General features: G+C 41.9%; 1 protein-coding gene across 6 annotated transcripts in view; it reads left to right on the top strand.

The window, feature by feature from the left end:
* The window catches only part of LOC128601718 (mitogen-activated protein kinase kinase kinase kinase 4-like), a 61336-nt gene that overhangs the window by 16928 nt on the left and 18997 nt on the right, over positions 1-25411 (top strand). For all 6 annotated transcript variants that reach the window (XM_053615038.1, XM_053615036.1, XM_053615035.1 and 3 more), the window contains exons 3-11: positions 15172-15228; positions 20902-21027; positions 22447-22554; positions 23256-23346; positions 23462-23592; positions 23762-23816; positions 24022-24100; positions 24983-25158; positions 25304-25376. In XM_053615038.1, the coding sequence (XP_053471013.1) occupies positions 15172-15228; positions 20902-21027; positions 22447-22554; positions 23256-23346; positions 23462-23592; positions 23762-23816; positions 24022-24100; positions 24983-25158; positions 25304-25376 (896 nt within the window). The remainder of the gene's footprint in view (positions 1-15171; positions 15229-20901; positions 21028-22446; positions 22555-23255; positions 23347-23461; positions 23593-23761; positions 23817-24021; positions 24101-24982; positions 25159-25303; positions 25377-25411) is intronic.

Below are 25411 nucleotides of genomic sequence, written 5' to 3'. Positions count from 1 at the left end.
GCTGCTCCCATTTCCTTTACAGCTTCACCCACAGTAAATCCTAATTATTTAGGATTATAATTATTTAGGATTATTTAGGATTTTTTATTTATTTAGGATATTTAGGAGGGTGGCTGTGGCTCAGGTGGTAGAGCGGGTCGTCCACTAATCGTAGGGTTGGCGGTTCGATCCCCGGCCCACGTGACTCCACGTGCCAAAGTGTCCTTGGGCAAGACACTGAACCCCAAGTTGCTCCCGATGGCAAGCTAGCACCTTGCATGGCAGCTCTGCTACCATTGGTGTGTGTGTGTGAATGAGAACCAGTGTAAAGCATTTTGGATAAAAGCGCTATATAAGTGTAGACCATTTAATTAACCCATCAGTGTGTGTGTGTGTGTGTGTGTGTGTGTGTGTGTGTGTGTAGTTCTATTTCAGTCTGTATAATTAGTTTACATGATGGAAAAACAGTTTGGGTGAAAGGACAGTTTGTGCCTTTACTCTTGAGCCATAGTTTCAATGCTCTTTCGAGTTGAATGTCGTTATTGTCACGTGACCCTCCACTACTATGTCTTTCAACGGGCCGAGCTATTAAAAGCTCAAACGTATGAGGAAAAGCAAGCTTTCATTATCTTTTGGATAACTTTAGATAACTTTATTGGCAGGGAGATTGAACCCGCTTTGTTTACTCTGCTCTTTTACTTTTTTTATTTAAAAAATTTTTTTTTTTAATTATCTTTAATCCTACTCTTTCAACCCAACAGTTTTCTAACCCTAAGAGTTCTCGATTGTAAACCCAACATTAATAACGATGGCATATACACAGGTTCTTCCACTGGATTCCCAGATTCTGTCATCGACACCAATAGACAATAGATAGGCTTTGAAAGGTTTTGCCCAGCAGTCTGAGGGCAGAGGTCACCTCCTTGGGCTGCTTATATAGCAGATTCTCTACATCAAAGATCCCTGGAATTCTCTTTATCCGAGTGCAGTCAGCCAAGCGGATGAAGAATGTGTTTGTTGGAACCAGAGCAGGATTCTGACTTGCTGTCAATGCTGCTTGAGGAGAATCATCATCATTAGTGATTGTACATGTGTAAAACAGACAAATATGATGATGCAATTACTCATTTAGGTCTGTTTGCATCTGTCGTTTGTTAAGCCTCTCAGGCCCCATCTACACGTATACGGATATTTTTTGAAAATGTAGTTTTCACCCCTCGGATGTTACCCCAGACAATGGCAAGCAGAAGGATTTGTATGTGTGATTGATGACGCACTTAAGTAGAAAGTCAACCAGACCCAAAAATCTTCATTCGTTGCAGTTTTTACCATCGGAGCGGCGGATTTAAGAGCGGTACACGTTGTATTCCGGCGCAGCTGCCGGGGGTATAAAGATAAAAGCGAAATGAAATTGCCAGCATGTTATCAAATAAGAAACCACAATGTATAATCTGGTCAGCAGCCATGATAAACAGAGTCCAAATGAAAAATGGCGTTTTAATGTCTTCACCACGGACAAAAAATAAATAAATAAATAAACGAATGTATGAAAAAGCTTCATATTCAGTCACTCAGAATGCTGTGGCCAAAATGCAGACTCAAACCTTGTTTTAAAAATGTGTGCACATGTAAATTAAATACATGCAGGGGCCTTTAGATGTTTGGAAAAATTCTGCAGATCATCCAAGAACACCGGCAATCTTTCTGGCGCTGTCAGCTTCACGGTCCACCACACATCAGACCTAATGTTGCTGTGGGGTCTGGACACATTTTAGTGCAGCAGTGATTCCGCTTCAGGCTGCCGCATTACTCGATCAATAGTCACGTCGTTATTGTCCACTGCTTGAGCCAGTCCTGTAGACTTCCTGCTCACTGCAGGTGTGCGTTGCGTGTGAGTGGGAGGGGAAGATGAGCAAAGAACGTTTGTTAGATCACTGGTGTTGTCCAGTCTCAGTTTACTTGCAATCTGCATCCACTTACTCGCCCAGCGCTCCGTTTGTTTTTTGAAGGATTGCTCCGACTGTGTGTATGCACATGGCTCATGTTAAGAACCATTAGAAAAAGCATCCATATGAGAGAGGACCTCAGATGACCGGTCGTGTACGTACTCATTGAATCTCTTATTTAATATAACGTATGCAAAATACCCTTTAGACAAACAAAGAAACTACATTACACGTATGGAGCAGCATGGATGGAGAGTAAAAGTAGCTGGCCACATGCGTGATGAAGCAGACTTTTCATGATGTTTGGTACACATTAACATGGATACCAAACTGCAAATGTCGTCTGGCCACATGATTCTCTACTTCCGGAAATGATGCATTTGACCCTGTTTCCACTTGGTTTACCACTCAGGTGATCAGAGACTGTCGGTAATGCCAGGACTGAACAAGGTCTTATATGATGTCATTTATTTAGCAGCAAAACCATTTCATTCGCATCCCCAGACAACCATTAACACTGAATTTAGTTAGTTAGGTTTTTTTTGTTCACGCAGGATTTGCATGAACCCAGCTGACCAGAATTCCCACCTCTTTCTCGAGCAATCACAGCGTTTGCACTCAAGTCCTGGCTCTGCCTCAGATTCCCATGCTGCATCTGACTTGCCTCGGAAGTGAGGAATGACTTCGGGGCACGGAGCGATGTCGTTCTCGACCCTCGTTCAGTCGTGCTACAAAGTTGGGGGGTGGAAAAACATTCCAACAGCGTGTCCGAAAATTCAAGAACCAAAAAGAGTAAAACTACATCTTTTATTATATTTTGTATTCGTTATTTACAACGTATCCTCTACATGTTCCCCCGTACGCTCTGCGTCTTTTCTCATCCGCTGTATCTGGTTTTTGCAGGTTCTGCACATACCTGCTCAAAATATTCCCATTGGTTCCTGACTTTTCAGAGACCCTGTATATTTTCCTCCTTCAATCACTGAACTTTATAGTCAAAGCTACAGATTTAACAAGCGAATATTTCTGGTTGTTGGTTGAGCTAAAACAAATACCTGTGTGTGTGTGTGTGTGTGTGTGTGTGTGTACAGCATAAAGTGCTGCTTCGTTTATGGTGTGCGACCATGTTGATTTGACATCGCTCTCTAAAGTCGGAGGGACTCGTAGTTGAGAAAAGCATCCCGAGTTGAGTTACACCCAGAGTAGGAATTCTGAGTTGAGGGGGTGTTTTCTTTGGGTTTTCCTCGTCGAAGTTCTGATCTCTAGGCGAATGCATGTTACACTATCCATCGTGTACTTGACTGACTAGTACCTGGACTTTGCACTAATGTCTTGCGCCCAATGGAAAGGACACGTCAAGACGCGGTACCTCACGGATTTGAAATCCCAAAATGGCGGAATTCAATGAAAACTCCGCCCTGAAACACATTAAATGAGTTTATATCGAAGTGTTTGTGATGCTTTGAGGTTCTGCTGCTAATCCGTTGGTTGATGCTATATTTTCGTTATTCCTGTGAGAAGTTGATGTGCCACGCTGACGTCACGTAATAGGAGAAATTTCAAACATAACGGTCGTTTTTGTTGCTGGCTCCTGAAGCAAAAGAGCAAGGACGTCTTTTCTTGATCACGTTTCCGGTAACGTTCTTTGTCATATTAAAGAGAAATCGAACGTGTAAACGGTGAAACTCCAAGTTTCTGAACGCGATGCAGCGATATGATGCATTCTTGCTGAGTTATGGCAGAGACTCTGCGTGGCTGGTTAATGATCTATGGTGTTGGTGGTGGTATTGTCATGACAGTTGAAGCTTTGGAACCTGATCTGCTCAAGGATGTGAAGGCTGGACAGATTAAAGGACTAAAGCACTGCTGCGTTGCTCCCATTATTTAGACATGATGCGAGGGTTAAATCCTACTGGAGCCACTATCAGCAGGAATCGAATGGAATTGTGGGAAATGTTGGAAACCAAAGTGTCAAGGTAGACCGATATGACGATGAAAGAACTTTAAACTTTAAAAAAAAAAAAAAAGTTAACTCTGAAAACTAAATTTTAGACGCACATATTAATTGTGTTTTTCCGGTGTTGCAGCTTTCCCTTTTTGGTACGTCTGCGGCCATTTTGGATTAGACAGGTTCCTCCTCCATTTCCAACAGGCGGTGCAGACTACAACCACAGAGTGCAATTTTTTTTTTTTTAAAGTATCAAGGAGTCACACTACATTTCTCTGCAGTTTAACTTTGTCATGCAGATTTTTAATTAACGCACTACGTCTCAACAGAATTTCCGCTGTGAACACGATCGCACTGCAAGTACACGATTTGAGACACAGCCACTGACTCTTTGGGGCAGGTGATTGAGCAGCTGTGTTTAGAGCAACACTGCTGTTGCAGTAAAGCAGAGGCCCTATTCACCCTGTGCAGTGTAATGGGCTCAACCCTGACAATACCCAAGCTGTCACTGAACAAATGTTCCTGAGCTCTCCATTTATCCTGGTCTCACCAGCTTGTCTGTGTTTCTCACGAGCTGCCTTCCTTTTAATACAACATCGTTGTACATGATGGCTCAATCGTATCCATAGGTCAATGAGTGAATTTAAGATCAGATCTTTTCCATGGGCGTGGTGATACTTCTGGCATGACTACACACCAAACAGCAGATCATTCACGACAAGACCGAATCTCAAACTTGACGTGCTTCTCTTTTTTTCAATAAAAGATAAACGTAAGGATCGAGAAGTAAGCAGCCAGTTATGTGGTGTGTTTCTAATTGCCTACCCAAGGTGGTCTAAAACGAGAGTATCCCCCGCCCCCCCCCCATAAATCAATTACTTGGACAGAAAAAAACATCTGTGCCAGTTTCTCGTTTATTTAACATAAAATCCACGAAGTGTTAAACATAGAAACTTCAGACTAACACTTTACATTAACACAACTGCTCGTCTATATACACACGCGCGTGTGTGTGTGTGTGTGTGTGTGTGTGTGTATATATATGTATGTATGTATGTATATATGTATGTATGTGTATATATATGTATGTGTGTATATATATATATATATATATATATATGTATGTATATGTATATATATATGTGTGTATATATATGTATGTGTGTGTGTGTGTGTGTGTGTATATATATATATATATATATATATATATATATATATATATATATATATATATATATATATATATATATATATATATATATAAATAAACAAACTTGTGAGTATAATTAGTCTTTATTAGTCACATACATTACATCACAATGAAATTCTTTTCTTCACATACCCCAGCATGTTAGGATGCTGGGGTCAGAGTGCAGCTATGATACAGCGCCCCTGGAGCAGAGAGGGTTAAGGGCCTTGCTTAAGGGCTTTTACATTGTAATGTATGTGATGTTATATATATGCGTGTGTGTGTGTGTGAGAGATAAAATCTTTTACATTTTGACATTTGAGCTGCTAAACTGAACCGCATCATGGTAAGCTGATCTCCATTATGGTATATTCCAGCTGAAGTATGATTTATTCAGGATATCTGGACTGAAGAACGGAAACCTAATACAACACCGGCTCTGCTTTTCTTAGTGCTCAGATGATTTCCGTTTCCTGCCACCATATGTTGTGGCATTTTCTTCCCTGCTTTAGTGTTTCGCTGCTTTTTGTTTTGTTTTGTTTTGTTTCATGGAGCCGGACAGAATCCAGAACACTCCTTCTTTGTCCTCCTTTCTCAGTGCAACTCCACCGAAACTCGATGAGAGCTGTGCTGGTTGTGTAAAGCATTTTCAAAGTTCTAGTCTGGTTCTAGATGCTTTGGAGCTGTGGTAGAAATTCAGAGCAAGGATAAATGTAGCCTTGTAAGCTAGTATGAATTTTTTTTTTTTTTTTAAAGGACTTTTCAGCACTGGTCAAGAGGCTTGAGTCTTGACCGTGTTTACTCCAAGTATTTCAAACAAAAGAGTTTTTTTTTAATGCATCCAGTGACTTTGAGACCAGTGTCACCACACAGTTCGCGAGCTCTACGTGGAGCGTCTGAGACCGAGACTAGGAGTAATCTGATCTTGGATGGAGACTACAGGTCATGGTCTGGTTATGATGTAGTCAGAAGTAGACCAAAGTGTGTTAGTTGGTGTGTCACAGCTTTGCATTGTGCCCGTGTCTTGTGGTGCTTGGCTCTTTCTACTTCGAGATCTCTCTCATCTGGTTAGTGTTCAGGAGGGTGGAGGAGCATGCAGGAGTATGGGAATGTGTGTGTGTGTGTGTGTGTGTGTGTGTGTGTGTGTGTGTGTGTGTGTGTGTGTGTGTGTATATATAGAATTGTGCCAGCTTAAACTGGTGTGTGTGTGTGTGGTGTGGGGGTGGGCTGCTTCTGGCTGCTTCTTCAAGCACAGGCCCCTGCTTTTGCACGCAGCCGTTCTCATGCTGGTTCTCCACTATGTTTGGCTAATTGCTTATTAGCAGCTGTGTAATCGATATTTTTGCTTTCGCAACATGATCTCGGGTCGGCCCCATAGATCATAATTAAATCGGTGAGAAAATCGTAAGATCTGGCAACACTGATAGAAACTGTGTTTCAGCATAGGCTCATTTCTGAGCAACAACCTCAATGTATCAAACTATAGCATTATACATTTGACCAGTTTATACCAGTCCCACCCGAGTCAGAATGCTCAGGATCTGGAAGTGTTGCACCCTACGTGGTGAGCATGTCTAGCGAAAGCCGTTTGGAAGTCGGCATAACCGAACTGCTCCTGCATGGAGTCAAGGTAAAGATGAGTGATATTTGTGGATCGCAGCTCACCTAAGAAACTTCAGATTAAGGCTTGCTGATTAGTAGCTCATTTATTCTGCGCGTCATTAGTTACTCATTATCAGTGTATTCAATGGACTTGTTAATATTTGACTGCGTTCGAAGTCCAGTCCCTCCAGGATTTCACGATTTTGCGATCGCAGAAATGACGGCGAAATGAACCAAGCGGCACAGTATTTGTGTGAGCGTGCGTTTTTTTTTTTTTATTTTTTATTTTTTTCTTCAAAATTCCTTCAGGTTTTCCACAGATTTGGGCCGAGACGCGTCATGTGATGTCATCACGACGTGTGTTCAGCCAAAACCCTCTTCGGTTCACGTGCGTCGAACACGAGTACAGCTAAAAGGTCTTCTTTTTTTTTAATGCATTTGACAGCCCTAGGCTTTAGTATTTATATTTTGACGAATGGATCATTTTCCTATCTCTACTTCTACTAATATATAAGGGAACTGAATAAATCTCTGTTTCCTTTACGTGACTTTTTTTTTTTTTTTTTTTTCTTTTCTCCCCCCAGAAAGAGTTCCTCTCACTTATGGAGGCCATCTGGCTTATTTTAAGTTTAATGTCCATTCTAAGTCTAAACATGTGGAAGATTAGCACGCGCCTGTGTAATGCTTTGATGAGTTTATAGCGAGTCCTCACCAATACAAAATACAATCAACATTAAGTTATTTAGTGAATGTAAAAAAAAAAAACAAAAAAAAACCATCATTCTGTAGGCTCTTCACACAGCACACTATCTACTATTCCAAGCTCTTTATTTCAGATTCTTTACATTTCGTGTCTGCAGGACGTCTCGATTCGTGTGTTTTGTTTGCGGTCCCTTCTCATTTCCTCAATGCCAATCTGATCCTCAGCACGTCCTGTTTGAGCGGCGGCTCTTTAGCGTTCCTTCCTGCGCTACTATCTCTCCCTCACAGCTTTGTCCCAGAATTATCGCATCTCCTAAAATTGCACAGGCTCAGTGTTTGAGAGGGAGGAAACTCGCTCACCCCCACCCTTCTCGGTTGCACCTGTGAACTCTGACCCCGCCAAAGGCTTGCGTTTGGGGTTGCCTTGAAACTGATAACGTTTGGTGGTTTAATAGCCGCATTCTTGCATCAAAGCCAAGGAGATTTGGCTTCACTTTTCAGTCCACGCCATATTACATCTGGCTGCTTATCATTTTCAGAATGCCAAGCAGCTAATCACTGTGTCTGCTGACTTTGGGTCACGCTTGTGTGTAATGCTCATTAAAGTTATTTTGATTTGTGGTCTACTTGAAATATCCCCTCTCTCCTTCCTCACGTGGGAGAAATCTTACCTTTATATTGGTGTTGCCTTTTTTTTTTTTTTTTTTTTTTGAGGGGTGATGAAATCGCTTGGAAATCGAGGCTTGAGGTAGAGTCTTGGATGCTGCAACTAGGATTGTTCCTTCGGAGAATCGTTAGGCTTTCACGCCGTTCCTCTCCTTCACTTTGTGGCAAATTTCGTAATATTTTAGCATCTATGTGACTCTGTGTGAAAGGCTTTTTTTCGGAACAGGTGGCCGGAAGAAGTGGAAAGACTGCGATGCCAAAGAATTCGGAGATTTATTACTTGGGGGGGGGGGGGGGGGTTAATTAAACTAAACTAAGCACACGTCAGTTGAAGACGCAGGTTAAATTTAATTCCTACATTTTATTTGTCAGAACATCTGTTCTTTGCAAACCATGAAGTAATACCTTTGCAAAGTAAATGTAGCATTTATTTTTAAATACCCAATTATAGCATCATCTCTTGTACAGTATACACAAAGACCTGTCTGTCTCTCTCTCTCTCTCTCTCTCTGACGGTCTGTCTGTCTGTGTAGGTTGATGAAATATCCACCATAGTGCTGTTTTTATTTTCATTTTTAAAAAAAAGTTTTTAACTGTGAATGATTAAATCTTCATTCGGCTTCATGTAAAAGGTAGGTAGGTGTTGGTGGTAATCTCATTCAGTCGTACACCGTTTATAGCAGGTAACGTAAAACGGAAATTCAGCACGGAAGACCACACAAACGTTGACTCTCTGCAGAACAGTTCAGTGGTCTGATGACATTTCCAAACCAGACAGTAATTTTTTTTACATCATCCATCTGGTTGTGAAAGCGATTGTTGACCAACGGTGTGTTTTGATGCCCAGTGGGTGATGGTTTATTTTTTAGATTTACAAATACAGGCGTGCATGACGTGTTGAACGGCGCAGTCAACCATTCACGGATGCCAATCAGACATGGGTTGAGGATCTGGTAGTCACAAGGATGGCACAGTAGACGGTGTGATCGTTCTACATGCCCACATTTTAGGGGTGCTTCGGCATCCGTTTCGGTTGACCTGACCGTACTTTAATCAGATCTGTGATCCAGTCTGTCATGTCGACGCAATTTTTGCTAATCACGTCAAGCACATGGTAATGAGGTAAACAGTATGATGATGAAAACGATAGCCATTCTGACCTGAACACATCAGGGGCGTATCTGGTCTTTCTACATTACTAGTCTGTAATGTTCCATGTTCCTGGAGATCTGCCTTCCTGCAGGTTTCATCTCCAACTAAAATCTAACGTCTGTTTTAGCTGATCGAGAACTTCTTAAGGCAACGGTTAGATGGTTGGATTATGATTATGATCGGAGCAGAAGTCTTCAGGAAGGTAGATCACCCTGAACAGGGTTTAGTGACCTGCTTTAGGTGGGTTTAATGGAGCTTTACCTGCCTGTCACCGTTGCTCACTCGATTCCGTGTCCTCTCCACACTCGAACAGAACCACACACTCTCCCTGTCTCTTTAGATGAAGCTGGACACTCACGTCCCCCCCCAACCCACTCTAGCCTTTATAACCAACTGCCTCTCTCTCTCCTCTCTCTCGGCCTGTAAAATCCATGCAAAGTCATTTCACTGATGGATCGGACAGAGGGATGGAGATGGATTATATTTTCTGCTGAGGAATACGAGGAAACGTCGGTCATCATGTTGCTGTACGGCATACAGGCAGGGTTTGTGTCGACTAAAATAAAACCTGACACATGAACGGTTATCCCGTGCGCTCTGAAGTCTCTTATTTCCTTTTAAATTATTAAATAATTCCACCATCTTCTCTCTGTGAGCGTATGTGTTTGCAAATTCTTGCCACTACACAATCATGTCAAAAGCTTATTCAGCCAGAAATGCCACTACAAGTCCCTTATATTCTTTGCAATAAGAAGTTTTTTTTTTTTTTTTTGTGTGTGTGTGTATTTTTGTAATAGCGTTGTTCGTTTCATGGTTAGTCATCACGTACAATCAGACGTTACCTCACCGTCGACTCAATATACAGTCTGTTACCTTCTGCGTATTCTTTTCTCCAGTGGTTCTCTTCCCTATTGACACAAGCTTTTATTATTAGGGGAAGACTCCGCAACATATACCTCCTGCCAGAATCTGTTATCTTTGAAACGTGTTTTATTAGACTGGTACTGATCTTAACCCCATGAGAAACCTGTTTTTTATTCAGTCAGCACTCCGGAGGAACTTTTCACTGCATTCGAAGGAAACGTGGGCTTTAAAAACCTTGTATAGAGTTCCTCTCACATTTCTCGCCATGAAAATAGCCATAGAAGCTGGCGTGGCGTTTAAAAACAACAACAAACGAACACAAACTCTTCCCTATTGTCTCTGGCTGAGAGTCCCCAAAAATGTAGGTTGGATTTCTCAACCCCCTTCCTCTGGACGCCCTATAAATCAATCTACACTTCTAACACTGTGTGTAAAACCCGAGGTTCAGTTCTGGCCAGCAGTTACAGCTTGTGGTTGATTTTTGTTAAACTGTCGTGTTGCAGTGACCCACTGATCTGCGTTCAGAACACACTACCACTTCAAGGTCACTGCACAGCAATGTGTCCCGCTTGTGCTCCAGGTCGAACATATCCAACCGTTTGTTGGACGTGCTGTTTGCAGGAGGTGCGGTCACGGTTTGCAGATTTGACAGCGGTAGCCATGGTCGTTTATTCTACTTTATGAAATGCACCACACAGTTTTTTGTCAGTGATTAAGTTTGCCTTTATGGGCTGATGGTTTTCTGTGAATGCTGGTTCTCAAGGCTTTCTCTTCAACGTTTGCGATGACTCGTCCTCCCTGGCATTTCCTCAGGGAAATCCAGCGCTCCACAAGCGATGCTATCAAATGACTGTCGCTTTGAGGCTCGGGACCGGTTAGGACACTGACTTCCTTGGTACTGTCCTCCTCTTCCTCTGCATTCTGCTCAGTCTGTTTTCTCACGAAAACCTGTAGTGTCGTTTAGCCCCTTGACTGTGAACCTCTTGGTCTTTCTCTTTCTTCTTCCCGGAGATGGGATTTAACCAAAGCTTGCTTGGCACGTCATTAAAAATGCCTTTGTTGGGCGGCATGACATCTTGTTTCTCTGGACGCTTGTGACTTATTTGTACATTTGTATAACAATTTAATTGCCTGATCAATAATATTTTGTGTTTTAGGTCTCTAGTACTTTGCTTTCCTTTTGAAACACAGTATGTTTCCATTTGTATTTATGAATGGAAATGATGATAATTGGCAGCCAGTTAACATGATAAATAAATATATACATGCCTGTTGTGTATTTCTGCACCATATTCTGGGAGAAACTGAAATATGAATCCAAGCAGATATAGAAATTGGTCTTGCTATAACGTCTATATTTGAGAAACCCCCCAATTGTGAGTCTTCGCCTTTTGGTCATGTGTGTTCCCCCCCCCCCCCCCAAGTTGAAGTAACCCACCAAATCTTGATTATCGTAGTCACACTAAACAGTCATCAGGGCAGTGAGATGGGGCCACTTGGCCATTAGCCTGGAGGTTAAACTGGCGGTGCCTGGGTTCCTAATGAGCCGTCCAGATAAACTGTACTCGTTAAAGTTTTACCCAAGGCACTGAAGAGGCCTCTGTCTTTATCTAGACAGACAGGAGCACACACACTGAGTCAATTCACAAAGGGATGTACCGGAAGCATGTGTTCCCAGAAAATGCAGTGCAAAGATAATGGAGAAAAATGCAGAAGCATTCCGAGTACACGCGTAGCACTTAGTAGATGTGAAAGGGCACTCTTTCTTTCTTTCTTTCTTTTTTTTTTGGCCACTAATTATTTCTTTCCTCTCCAGAGTTGAGTTGATTTCCTGTCTGCACCATTCAAGACATGTTCCATCACTAGAGAGTCGATGAAATGTATTTCAAAGTGTTCCCCTAGCAGTCTTGATGCACGCTGAGTGATGGAGTCTCATCTGGTACTAGTTGTACAGCTTGGTAAAACCTGAGTGAGTTGACATGAAAACCCAGCAGGAGTCCAGAAAACAATGAGCTCACAATCCAGCTTTTATCTGCACAGCTTTCTGTTGGCTGCAGTCCCAGTCAGGCAGGAGTTTGAGAAACTGGACACTTGGTTTGAACAGTGTGTTTGTAAAACGTGTTTTGCTGTTTCATTCTCTGGATGGAGGGGTTAAAGATCCTGTCGTAGCACTAATAGCTACAGGGAATTAGCAGAGATTTGTTTTGTCTGTGAAGTCTGGGTTTTAATTAAACTGCACTCACATTCTTAATGCTGAAATGACTAGTCACAGTATTGTAGTAGCAGTGCCTCTTTTTGATCATGAAGTAATGCAGTTATTTGCGCATGAACGCCGTTTACTTTGTTTTAATGGTATTCCTCTAAATCAAAGGGGATCCACTGGAGGACCATGGTCCTAGTGAATTTTTTTCACCAGACCAAACCAAGCACATGACGAAAATCCTGTAGCAGAACTGATCGATATATATTTAAAAGAAATCTGTCCATAGTTTAGTGACTCTGATTTCCTAAATCCGAGCCATCTCGGCGTCGGAAGGAGGTCCTCTGTTGCAGCTTGGATTTGCATGGATTTATGTAAATTATTTAGCAGAAGGAAACTTATCGGAACAGAAACTAGCTACAGAGTAGTGGTGTAACACTCTGCCATTAATCTGTATTTGTTTAGTGCTCATCATGTTCATCTCTTTTTATTTTTTGGCATTTGGCAGATGCCCTGATCCAGAGCAATTTTTATCTCATTTACACTTAAGCAGTTGAGGGTTAAGGACCTTGCCTAAGGGCACAGCAGTGGCGGCTTAGCAGGCGTGGATTTGTACTTGCAACCTTCCGATCAGTAGTCCAACATCTTAACTACCATTAACACTGGGATTTAAGCGAATAGCGGGCATGTATCTAATATTTAATATTCTAACCACTGTGAAAAATTGTGCCCATCCTATCCTTGGACGTCGTCTCACGAGCAAGGTTTCCAGATTCAGCATATAATGTCCAAATATTGGAGATGCTGCAAATCAGAAATGCACACGCACCACTGTTGACGTGTTTGCCAGACAAACACTGAAGAAAAAGAAGACACACTGTGTCCAGCTTTTGGGCTAGTTTCAGGTCTTTTTTTTTGTGTGTGTGGGTTTTTTTTTTTTTTTTTTTTTTTTTTTTTTTTTTTTAATATATAGTTGAAGAGGGAATTCTGCTGAAATCACTCAAAGCTGGCCCTGCACTTCCACAAGCTGTCCTTTCAAGCTCCACATAAAAGTGAAAACCTTTTTGTTTTGCCCTGCGGGATCCCAGACCCAATGCACACACCGACTCTGGAGCTTTCTGGCAAGCTTTCTATTAAAAAAAACAAAAAAAAAAAAGGAGGGAGGGAGGGAGGGAGTACTATCAGTGTCTGTATTTTGTATTCGTTTAGAACGTTAGGATCTATTGAATCCAAATAATGTATTCGTATTTGGTTACATCGGTACTACAGGGAGGGCAAATAGGGACCCTGTCTGGTCGTCTTATTGAAGTGATGACCTGTTAAACTTGACGATGAACGACCATGTTGAAAGACGACTGGATGGAGAAACGTGCGTTGATTTTTTTTTTTTTTTTTTTTTTTTTTCCTGATTCAAGTTCAGATGTCTCATTTGTCCATAATGTAGGTTTTCATCAAGACAAAATACCCTGGTTTAATTAAAACTTGTTGAATGTCTGTGTCCAGTTTTGCGTTCAGCCCTTTACCAGTGTCTCTGGTTTTACCTCTTCCGGTCGTTTCCCACAGTTTTCTTCAGCATTTTTTTTTTTGCTTCACCTCTCCTCACATATTAAGCCACCAGCAGCATGATGTAATCCCACTTTACCTTGGGAAAACTGCCAAGGACAACGTATTGACCCACAAAGCAATCCTAATCTGTCTCTCCTGGAGCTGGTTTCATTTCTCATCTGTCATCACCCAGACCTCTGACCCTCTTCATAACAAGGGAGCCTGGGAGAGCAAAGGCCTTGGCGCTTGTCAACTCTGTGTAGACAAAAGAAATCCAAAACCGCGGTGCTGCGCGTCGAATACCAGCAGCGGGTTCTGTTGGACCAAACCATTTTCAGCCATGGCTCTTTACTTTTGACGTAAGTTCACCACATCCAAGAGCTCGTCCAAATGCGTTCACTTGAGGCAGCATGACGTCACTGATTGACCATAACATTCCCACGAGATAGGAGGACCTCATTACTCTCCATGCCACGAAACATCTTTTCATCTTCGTTTCTCCAATGACCCTTCCACAGAGGGTCTGGCATAACTCAGGGCTGTAAGATATCCTTTATTTGGAGATAATTAAGTTTAGGTCTGAATCATTTTTGTGTCCTGGTTGTAGTTCTTTTATTAGTTACCACCAAAGTCACCTCCTTTTTTTTTTTTTTCCCTCCCCCAATCTAAATCATTCAAATGGACTCGGCTGCACTCTGACGGTGGTATTCCTACCGTGCACCCCCCACCCCCCAACTGAGAGATGTGTTTTTACACGCATCTACACATGACTAGTTTCAGCCCTAGAATTTTTAGAATATAAGGTTAATAAGGTTGATCGGTTTCACGTCACGTCGCCCAGTAATAGTTCTTTCCTTCGGGGACTTGGGGTTTGGATATTTGAAAATGGAAGAGCGCGGTCTATTTTTGACTCCCTGTTTATGTAACAGAGGAGGGAAGGACACCGCAATGGGTGAAGGGAGAGAAAGAAAGGGGGACAGAGATTCTTGAAATGTGCAGAGCAAAGTGTGGGAATGTTTACACAAGGGCCCAGGATTGGGGTTAAACTTCTTCTTACTGCTAAGAGGAAGCTAGACGTTAAGTTATATAAAAAGCCTGAAATTGTAAATCATCGCAGGGCTGTGATTGTTCTTTCAACAACAATGTGTCAATGATGTGGTCACTTTTTTTGTGTGTATTAGTTCACTCTCTCCTGTACGTACATGAGGAAGTAATAAATGTGAAGTTCTTTTTTTTTTCTTTCTTCTTCTTTTCTTTTTTTTGTGGAATAATCCTCTAAACCACTTCTCAGTTCAGTAAGTTCAGTATTTCCCTTCGATATTTTTGCGCCGACGAGAGACGGGTAACTAACTCTTGTTTTTCTCTTCCTCCCCTCCAGGGCCGACATGTCAAAACAGGACAGCTGGCAGCCATCAAAGTTATGGACGTCACAGAGGTAAAGTAACTCATTGCTCTGTTAGAGCCTTCACCCATAAAGAGAGCAGATTTCCACTGTTCTCTTCTCATACGGGTTAGTCGTGGATGAAACCGGGACCTTTTACTCGGAGCTGGCTTTGTTGAGTTCAGCTGCAGTGGGAATGTTTTCATTCTGTAGGTCTGAGAGAACATACATCACTTGCAGTGTTTACTGGAGTTGTAAGAGGTATCAAATGTTTGCTACCTTTTCAATATTTACATGGCCACAACTAATCTGACGTTGTATTTAACCTATGTGTATTCATTCATCTGGATGGGACATCGGGGCATCACAGAGCACCATTCACACACAGTCATGCCTAGCGTAATGAGCAATTTATTATAGCCAATCAACCAAGACCGTGTGAAAGGAAGACCGTGTGAGACTCCACACATACGATAATGCCAAGCTCAGAATCGAGCTATACTACTTATCGTGCTACCATCCTGACCCTGAATGAAATTGTGCATACTAATTTGAGTAGGGATGAGAAAAAAAACCCAAAAAAAAACAAACAAGTTTCTTACCCTCACCCTGTGGGGTTTAAAAAAAAAAAAAAAATCACTTCAAGGAATATTTGGGCACAATTATCTTAGCATGCTATTAAACCTGGGCAGTGAACAGACATAACAAAACCTGTTCTGAAAAGCTGTTTATAAAACACTTCCCTCCAAACCAGCCAACACAAACAGCTAAGCGAGAAATCTAGCCGACAACCTGGAATTAGATTCGACGGGTCAGATGTCACATATTATTAAGCGTTTATTTCAGACGCATCTCGCACAGCTTCTGACTCTGATTTCTTTTCCATCGCAAATGAACCGTGTAACTTTGAACGGTTGTAATAAAATATAGTTCAAAAAATATAGTTCGTTAATGCCCTTTCACGTTCCATGCGAGTGTCTCCCTCTGCTACTTGTGGCTTTACTCTCTGCCGGTGAGACGCTAGTTTTAACCTGGTAACGCGGTATATATTATGGGAGTATAAATATAATTTAGATTAGTATGTTTTTGCAGATAAAGTATGACATGAATTCTCAGACATCAGCAGCTTGTCTCTCGAGTCCTGACTCGTCAGCACTACGCGGCACTGACATGGGATTTCGGAACAAATAAGAAATTGCTAAATAATTTTTCAGCTTTATGTAAATTCGCAAGCGATTTGTCGTTACAACATGGTGTCTGTGTCGGTTAAAAAAAAAAAAAAAAAGACCCCTGTTGTCCACACTAAAATCTCTCGGTCTCCTCAAACGTGGCTCGATATAGACTCGGCAAGTACAACCAGGCTAAGGCTCCATCCACCCGACTTTCAGAGTTTACCGTATTATAAAAGGTATACGCCAGAGCAAGGGTAGGGTGTGCACCTAACATTTATGGCACCTGATTACCAAGCCACCTGTAACAGGAAACAGTTGAGCAACACTGCGATCTGATGAAACTCTTTGCTAAGGACATGAGTAAGGAGAGTCATAGGCAAGTTCTGACACCCTGACCAAACTGGTCCCACAGTCTTCTGTCTGGATTTACGCCAGCGTTTCCAACGCGCAGTAAAAACACAACGGGTTTTTGGCAAGTTTTCAGAAGAAAAACGATCACGTGCGGATTTCATGGTTTGAGTAAAATATATCGATCTCCGAACTGTCAGGTTTGACTCTAAATCTACAAAGTGTACTCATTCAAGCTAGACAGACCGCTTCCTAGCCATGCCGGGCAAATGTAAAGAACGATCTGGGAACAACTAGATGTATCTGGTCTTCCTTTATAAAGAGCTTTCGAATCGAACGCTGGATAGGAATTTTATTTTTATAGGAACTCTTTTCAGTCAAAGACGGGAGGTTTCCCTTTAAAGTGAACCTGTGCCACATGGGAACGGAGAAGGCAGGCTGTTTAATTGGCCCCGAGATAATTGCCTGAATGCAAACCAACAGTAAAAACTGGCAGTGCACCAGAAATACTGTTTACCAAACGTACGAATGCCAGTTAGATAAAGAAACATGTTTTTTTGTTAAGAACGTTGGCTGAAACATTCAAGTTGGCCATGCTTTGTTGCTTTGGATGGCAGTGAATTTGTGAGCTCCATGTTGTAAGTCTGGATCTGCTGGGCTTGGATGTGTGGACTCTTAATAGGGTCTGCGTGGGTGGGCATACCCCCCTCGATCCTGTGCGTGTGTGTGAGACCACGTTTTCAGGGGTATTCCTTCCCAAAACCACCTCCAGGCTCTGCAGGAAACGGGATTTGTTGGACAATTAAAGGGTTTTATGGTGCGCTCATTATGTGTGTGCAGTATGGACTAGAATGATGAATCATGATATATTGTCACAATGTACAATATCTAACATTTTGTGGACACCTGCCCATCACACCCGGGTGTGCTCGTTGAACATCCCGTTCCAGATTTAGTCACTCCTTTGCTCTTATATAAACCTCCACTCTTCTGGGAAGCATTTCCACTAGATTTTGGAGCGTGGCTGTGGGGATTTGCTCATTCAGCCACGAGAGCAGTAGTGAGGTCAGGCGCTGATGCTGGGCAAAAAGGTCTGGGGTACAGTCAGCGTTCCAGTTCATCCCAAAGGTGTTCAGTCGGGTTGAGGTCAGGGCTCTGTGCAGGACGCTCGAGTTCTTCACCAGCCTCGGCACACCACGCACGGGGCATTGTCATGCTGGAACAGGTTTGGGTTCCTCAGTTCCTGTAAAGGGAAACTGTAAAGCTACAGCATACAAAGACATCCTATACAATTGTGTGCTTCCAGCTTTGTGGCAACAGTTTGGGGAAGAACCACATATAGGTGTGAAGGTCATATAGTGTAACTTTCTGAGAATATCATTTGTATTTCTACAATGTGGATTATTTGTAATTCTGTGAAATTCTGGAGGGACGGCGTGGCGCGGTGACGTGTTGACGTGTGCCGTTAATCGATCTATGTTCTAGAACATGTAAAACGGGAACATGAAAGGAGTATTCTAAAAGCGACTCATGTAAAGACCTTAATCACAATGTTCGATTCACAATTCAGAGTAAGGTCAGTAATTAGATTACTGCTGTCCATGTAAATGTAGTCAGTGAGTTGCAGGGCCTTTCACATGGATTTTTCTTTCTTAGTCATGACTGCAGCATCCCCAACTGTGAATCCAAAACGTAATCTCGTTTGTGTTTTTTTTTTTTTTTTTTTCTTTCTTTTTTCAGCAGAAATTCAAATAGGGCTTTACCTTGTATTATGTAAGGTCACTATTGATTATTTACAGTTGAGAAATGAAAGTGTGGAGACTGTAGAAAAGTGGTAGTTCCCTGTTTTAGGTTTGTTTTCTTTTGGGTTTTGTTTTTTTTTTTTTTTAGTTTTTTTCTTCCCATTTATATGCCCTTTGTTCTACATAAGATGCCCGCCTAGTCATCACAGCAGACCCAGTGAAAGAGTCGTCTACTCTTTCAGTTTGCTCTTAGACCAGTTTTATTGGCTCTGATTTGGGATCAGCAGTAAAGGTCAGTACATTTCAGCGCAGTCATAAGTTGGCTCTGTCGGTGTTCTTCTGTTCATCAGTGTCAGGTGACAGCTGCAGTGCGACCCGTCAGAGTGGGGATAATCCAGACAGCCTCAGGAGGTGTGTGTGTGTGTGTGTCTGTCTCTCTCAGTGTGGTGTAGGAAGGGGAACTACTGAAGAAGGATGATGTCATCCCAGTGGACAAAACATTTCAGTGTACATACTCGGTTCAGCCTAGTGGTGTTCTAATAAAGAGGGAAAAGGGGAAGTGTACTGCACATGATTTTTATGTTTGTGGTTTTTTTTTTTATTTTTGAAACTTTAGTTTATGTAATATTTGGGAAACGGTTTCTTTAAGGTGCTCTTGGACCGATGCAAGATTTTCCTTTTTTTTTTTTTCCTTGGAAATTAGAAAATTGATAACACATCTTGGAAATATTAATGAGGTCTTGGATATAGGCTGTTTAGGCAAGGTTTTTTTGGGGGGGGATGAAGTTTTCAGAGATTTTCTCCCAGGTTTACTCTTATCCAGTTCTCACCCACCAGTCCAGTCGCGCCCCATCATGTGACAGCTACCAACCCGAGTATGTGAAGGCTAACGCATGCTTTTTCCAAGATGCGTGAAGCCAGCCAACCACATCATTTCAAACTGCTGCTCACGCTGCCTCAAACTGGAGAGAGGAAGAAAGCGCTACCTACCCTCTTCCACATACATGAGCTCACAGAAGCCTGGGGAGAGATATGATCCTGTCCCTCCCACTCAGAGAGCACAGCCAGTTTTACTCCCTTGGGCTTCTGGCTGTGGATGGAAATTTTAACTTGTAATGTCTTTACGGTAGGGCGGACGTTTTTGGGCCGACGTTGGGTCACTCGGGAGAATATACACAAAATGTTTTGAACTAGTTCTCCATACTCGGGACATTTTTTAAAATGATTATTTTTACTTGCACTTTTTATCCATCACCAAATTTCTGACCCATGAAGGAAAGAGTTTTCTATTTTTAGCCCTACAAGCCTGTCTGTCTGCCTGTCTGTCTGCCTGTCTGTCTGTCTAGTTCATTTAGTTATGCGCAGTGTGAACCCAAACCAAAGGTAGCCATTTAGCTCTGATTCCGCCGCTGCAAACGGATCAGTAGTCGAAAGCGAAACGTTCTCTTAAACGTCCTCCGTTCTCGCCTCTAGTCTTTAACAGTGAGTGCCACTAACTTTCCAAAAAGGATTGATGGTTTTGTTGGCATTAAAGTGAACGTAAGCAGCGAGTTATTCTTCTTCACAAGGTTTCTGACTTGGGAGTTTCTTTGCTGTCAACCAGACTAGCAGAGGCTATTTGATTGCATTAGACTGAAAGCCTTTGTGAAAGCCTGCCTCATCCATGTACCGCATGACTCACGGAGGAACAGTGTGTTTTGAATTAACCGTAACGAACGGCGGAGCAGTCGAGAGCTCGGCTGTGGTCAACGGCATTTTTCTCTCAGTAATGGCAGCGGATAATTGGGTGGATCTGCCGTCTATATCCGGGTGAACGGTCGTTGTTTTTGAGACTCAGACAGAGTGCATCATCTCCTGAAGGTCTGCCAGCTTTTTTTTTTTTTTTTTTTGTGTTCAACTCCTTGTTCAAGGTCAAAGCGTGTTTTGACTGTAGGTTTTTGTGTTTGGACTGCAGATAAAAGAACAAATGTGTTCACGATAAAACAATGCATCTTGTTTTAAATCCTTGGCAAATAAAGTAATCCTGCTTATTTACTTTCCTCACAGTCTTCATTAGGAAATTCTTGGCGTTCGTTCGTACGACTTTGAGGGGGGAAAAAAAATGACTGACTGCCAACGCAGCAAAACCACACTAATCAATTACTCTTAATTTTATTAGCCATGATTAAACCGATTACTGTCTTTCTTTTCTTTTTTTTTAATGTCTTTGTAATGAAAGTGCCATTTTGAGGTTAAGAGCGAGGGAGCCAATTGCACACATTTCAAAGAACGTTGTTCATCATGCGTTAGTTAGCACTGGGGGGAAAAACCCCCCAAAAAGGTCCTCATCTCATTATGTGAATCCATCTGTCACAGGCCGACTCGCATAAGACCCCTGTAGCGCCTGTGTAAATAGAATTAGCACAAACTGTGTCCACGCTAATTATCTCAGGCTTAGCGTCATCTCTCATTTAATGTGATTTTAGGATGAAGAGGAAGAGATTAAACTCGAGATCAACATGCTGAAGAAATATTCACATCACAGAAACATTGCCACGTACTATGGAGCATTCATTAAGAAGAGTCCTCCGGGACACGATGATCAGCTGTGGGTGAGTAGTTTTGTTTTAATTTAATTATTATTAGTTTGTTTTTTTTTTAATGCAGTTTATAGAACATGAGAGGAAAATGTAATACATTTATAATAGATTTATACCATAGTGCTGTTGAATTCTTTAATCTTCCTTAATTGGTCAGATGATGTCATCATTTTTACAGTAACTGAACGATCTGCTGCTTTCGTATTGTAAGGTTAATAATCAGAAACATGTTATTTAAGAACGAAAAACATAGTGAGCATTTCTGTAAGGAGATGTTTGACGTCTATGGGAGGAGTCTGCAGCGTCGTCACTTTGAAACAGTCTGCAAGTTTTCCGCTACGGGGAAGTCTTCATGACCGACGACTTTGCGTATTCCTGATTTCTCAGTAACTTGATGATCTGCATTTTATTTATTTTTTCCTCCCAAAGAGATTGTTTTTGAAATTGCGATAAAGTATGGAACTAAATTTGTGCCAAAAGTACTGACCGTAACTTTTCAAGAAACGAACTAAAGTATGCAGTGAGCGAATAGAAAAACACTCTGAAGAGAGTGAGCTCAGTGGAAGAAATTTAGCACGGTCTTCAAATAAACAGCGTTCTTTAACGGTTTTCGAAGCTTCGTTTTCACTAATCGTGGCTTACGAGTGTGCTGTCGGGTTTCGTTTACACTTTGGAGCTTTTCGTTTATGTTCTGCAAGTTTACGTTCGCCATTCTGGAACAGACTTCTCGTGTGGGCGGGGCTTAACAGCGATTTACTCTCATTGGCTAGTGAGATTTGGTTCGACAGCTCCCTGACCAGGAAGTAGAGACTTCACTGTCGTGAATTTTGGAGAGCGTTCTGGGTGCGGTTCTCTGTATAGTTCTAGTGTTTGTACTTTGTAGTGGAAATGACTAACTGACTTGGTCAGTATATTAGTTCATAATTAATATTCGAGGTTTCGGTAGTCTCGTGATTTATTTATTTATTTTCCCCCGAGATCAGCGAAAGGAGCGGCACGGAGCATCATCTGCATCATCCTCTTCAGCTGAACACTCGAGCTGTCAATCCAGATCTCACTAGCCAATGAGAGTAAATCGCTGTTAAGCCCATTATACACGTGAGATTTGTGCCAGAACGCCGAACATAACTATTTTCGTCCATTTCTGGAAAGGTTGCATTCAGTCCTTTTGGTGGAAATTTGCTTCCTTAATATCGGAGACTGACTTTTCTTACTGATTTTTTTTTTCTCAACATTCCACCTTAAACGTAACTATAAACAGATTTTTTTTTTTTTTTTTTTTTTTCAATCGAATTCGAAATTGTAAAAAAAAAAAGTTTCCGTGGTATGATAGAAATAAAACACTTTGGGGACCTTTGCATCGGGTCACATCACTCCTAGAACAGCACACTCCCATGTGTTTTATGCCTTACTTACTGTGTCTCGCTGTAGCTGGTGATGGAATTCTGTGGAGCTGGCTCAATCACAGACCTGGTGAAGAACACAAAGAATGGCCTGAAGGAGGATTGGATCGCCTACATTTCACGAGAGATCCTCCGAGTGAGTAGATTTAACCACACCATTTTCAGTCTCTTTCCTCACAGTTCTCGCCAATGCAGCGTGCAGTATAAACACAACGGTATAAGAACATGGGATGTGACCGTGCAGGTACAGGACTACAGCACAAGACAAACTATGCCAGACAATACATACTGCAGTGCTAGAAGCAAGACCATACTCGGTGCAAAAAAAAAAATCTAACTATAGTATGTGCAACAGGAAGTAGAGGGAGTGTTTTCAAATCTTATCGTGAAAATCAGCCTTAATTATAAATAAGGTGCGATTTATTTCACATTCAGTTGCAACTGCATTTAAACATTTGGTGTTTTATTATTTGTAGACACTTTTTTTTTTTTTTGGTCCAAAACGGCTTGCAAGTAAAGCCATCCAGTCACAGAGCCCAGTGCAGAAGTTTGCATACCGTTTCCAACCTCTTTTATGTATTACGCCACACACTATAGCTTCTTCAGATCCGATCAATAGATCAAGAGAGTCATCACTTATTTTTAGTCTGTTCTTCTGTTGATGTTGCCTTGTTTTTAGATTGTTGTGACATGGAACATAGTTCATTCAGAAATCCAGCCAGTTTAAGGGGTTAAGGGCTCTTGATTTTTGAACCAACCTTCTAGTCTTTTGTGCATTAAATCTGCCAGTTAGGGCTTGGTTCTGAAATGTGTGTTCTCATGACCTTGTGTGTTCAGGGTCTGGCCCATTTGCACGCACACCACGTCATCCACCGTGACATCAAAGGCCAGAACGTCCTGCTAACCGAGAACGCCGAGGTCAAACTAGGTGAGCGACGTTAACGGTAGTAATTGTGGGTAATTTTAAATATTCCTCTCCGCACAAGTCATTCACTGCTTTAGTCCAGTGTCTGCTTCAGCTTGTCGTTTGTGATGTTTTCCAGTTGATTTTGGCGTGAGCGCTCAGTTGGACCGGACAGTCGGCAGGAGGAACACTTTCATCGGCACACCTTACTGGATGGCACCCGAGGTCATTGCCTGTGATGAGAACCCTGACGCTACCTATGACTACAGAGTACGTTTATTCTTCAGAAAAATATGCCAATGTATTCACTGGCTGCGGTCGTGTTTCGACGTTAGGTTTAATTGGGAAGTGACGTCATTAAAACGGTTCTGTATGGTGTTCTGTCGTCAGTATGCTCATTGCGACGCTCACTAAGACCACTAATTGTCTTTTTGTGCAGAGCGACCTGTGGTCGTGTGGAATCACTGCTATCGAAATGGCCGAAGGCGCTCCCCGTACGTATTTTCTTTACATCTTCATTATTCACGGTCGTGTTCAGGTAATGTTCGGGTGGACAAATCTATCATTTGTGAAAAACGTAACCGACTAGGCTAAAACGTGGTTTTATAATAAAAGGCTAGTTAGCTGGTTAAGCACGTTGAGAGATCTTTTTTTGCAAGTTTGTAAAAATGTCCCTACTTTCCATTTTTCCCCATTCAGCACTTTGCGACATGCACCCAATGCGAGCTCTCTTCCTCATCCCGAGAAATCCACCTCCTCGACTCAAGTCCAAAAAATGGTAAGATTCTTGAGTGTTAGTTCATGAATTCTAATCATGAAATAAACTTTTATGGAGATTTATTATATAAGACTTTTCCATCGCAGTGTGTTTGTAAAACGGTTTGCTTTTAATCAGCGTTCTTACATAATTTCCAGCCATGTAGGTCCTCTAACTGGTCCTAAGGCCTGCTTAGAATGTCAGGAATGTGGTGATTGGTTTCCACTGCTGTGAGTGCATTATCCTAATATAATAGGGTGGCTACGGAAGCTGAAACACATGCCAAAAGGAGCATTAGGTGGACGTTGCTCCGTACTACATTCAGTTGCCGTGAATGTCGTGTCTCCTACTGAGAAAGTTGTAAGGTCTGTTTTTCAGGTTGTTCAACCGTTTACTCGAAGTAAAAGGTTTATTTATTGGAGAATTCCTAAGACTGGATGTAAGAGTAGAGCTAATATACATCCTGCCCATTTATGATTTTCTGTCATTAACAACCTGGCATCTATAGCTTAGCGTACGCGAATGGAGTAAACCAGAACAAAGGTCTTTCCATGTGCCTCTTATAACCTTGGCTGGCTGATCTCAGTTCTCAGATATGTGATCTCACAATTTCCATGATACAACCCTCTGAAAATCTTGCTCCTCTGTCTTCAGCAATAAAACCCCAATCCAAGTAGCTGAAGCAAGTTCTTGCCAGTTTCAGGGCTGACCTCGTTCTCTTCCTCAGGGCACACTTCTACATCGCAATTCTCATTGTTCAACTGACAAACTTCCTAAAGCTGTATCTAGACAAGTGGCTCATGAAGACATCCTGAGAGAGAAAAGTTCTCCTTTTATCTCCTGGGAAATGTTAATGTTTTACATATGTTTTTTTGTTGTTTTTTTTTTCCCCTTCCTGACCAGGTCCAAGAAGTTCATCAATTTTATCGAGAACTGTTTGGTGAAGAATTACACTCAGAGGCCACCCACCGATCAGCTCCTGAAACACCCGTTCATCAGAGACCAGCCGAACGAAAGGCAGGTCCGCATCCAGCTCAAGGACCACATCGACCACACACGCAAGAAGAGGGGGGAGAAAGGTTCGGCCCCGGCTTTTATGCTTGTCCATTATTTTCACATAAACCTTGACTATAATAATATATTCTATGTTGTGTAACTACAGCTGTCAAATTCTAAATTGGATTATTCAGAGATTATTGAATTACTTACACCACTGTCTTACAGATGAGACGGAGTATGATTGGAGTCTAAGTGAAGAAGAAGATGATGAGGCTCCGGAGGCGGAAGGAGAACCCAGGTACTGTAATGCTTTATTTGCTATTATTGCTAAAC

This window comes from Ictalurus furcatus, chromosome 26, assembly GCF_023375685.1.
Source record: "Ictalurus furcatus strain D&B chromosome 26, Billie_1.0, whole genome shotgun sequence".
Taxonomy (NCBI): Eukaryota; Metazoa; Chordata; class Actinopteri; order Siluriformes; family Ictaluridae; genus Ictalurus; species Ictalurus furcatus.
Note: the sequence above shows the minus strand (reverse complement) of the source record. Positions and strands in the feature narration are given on the sequence as shown.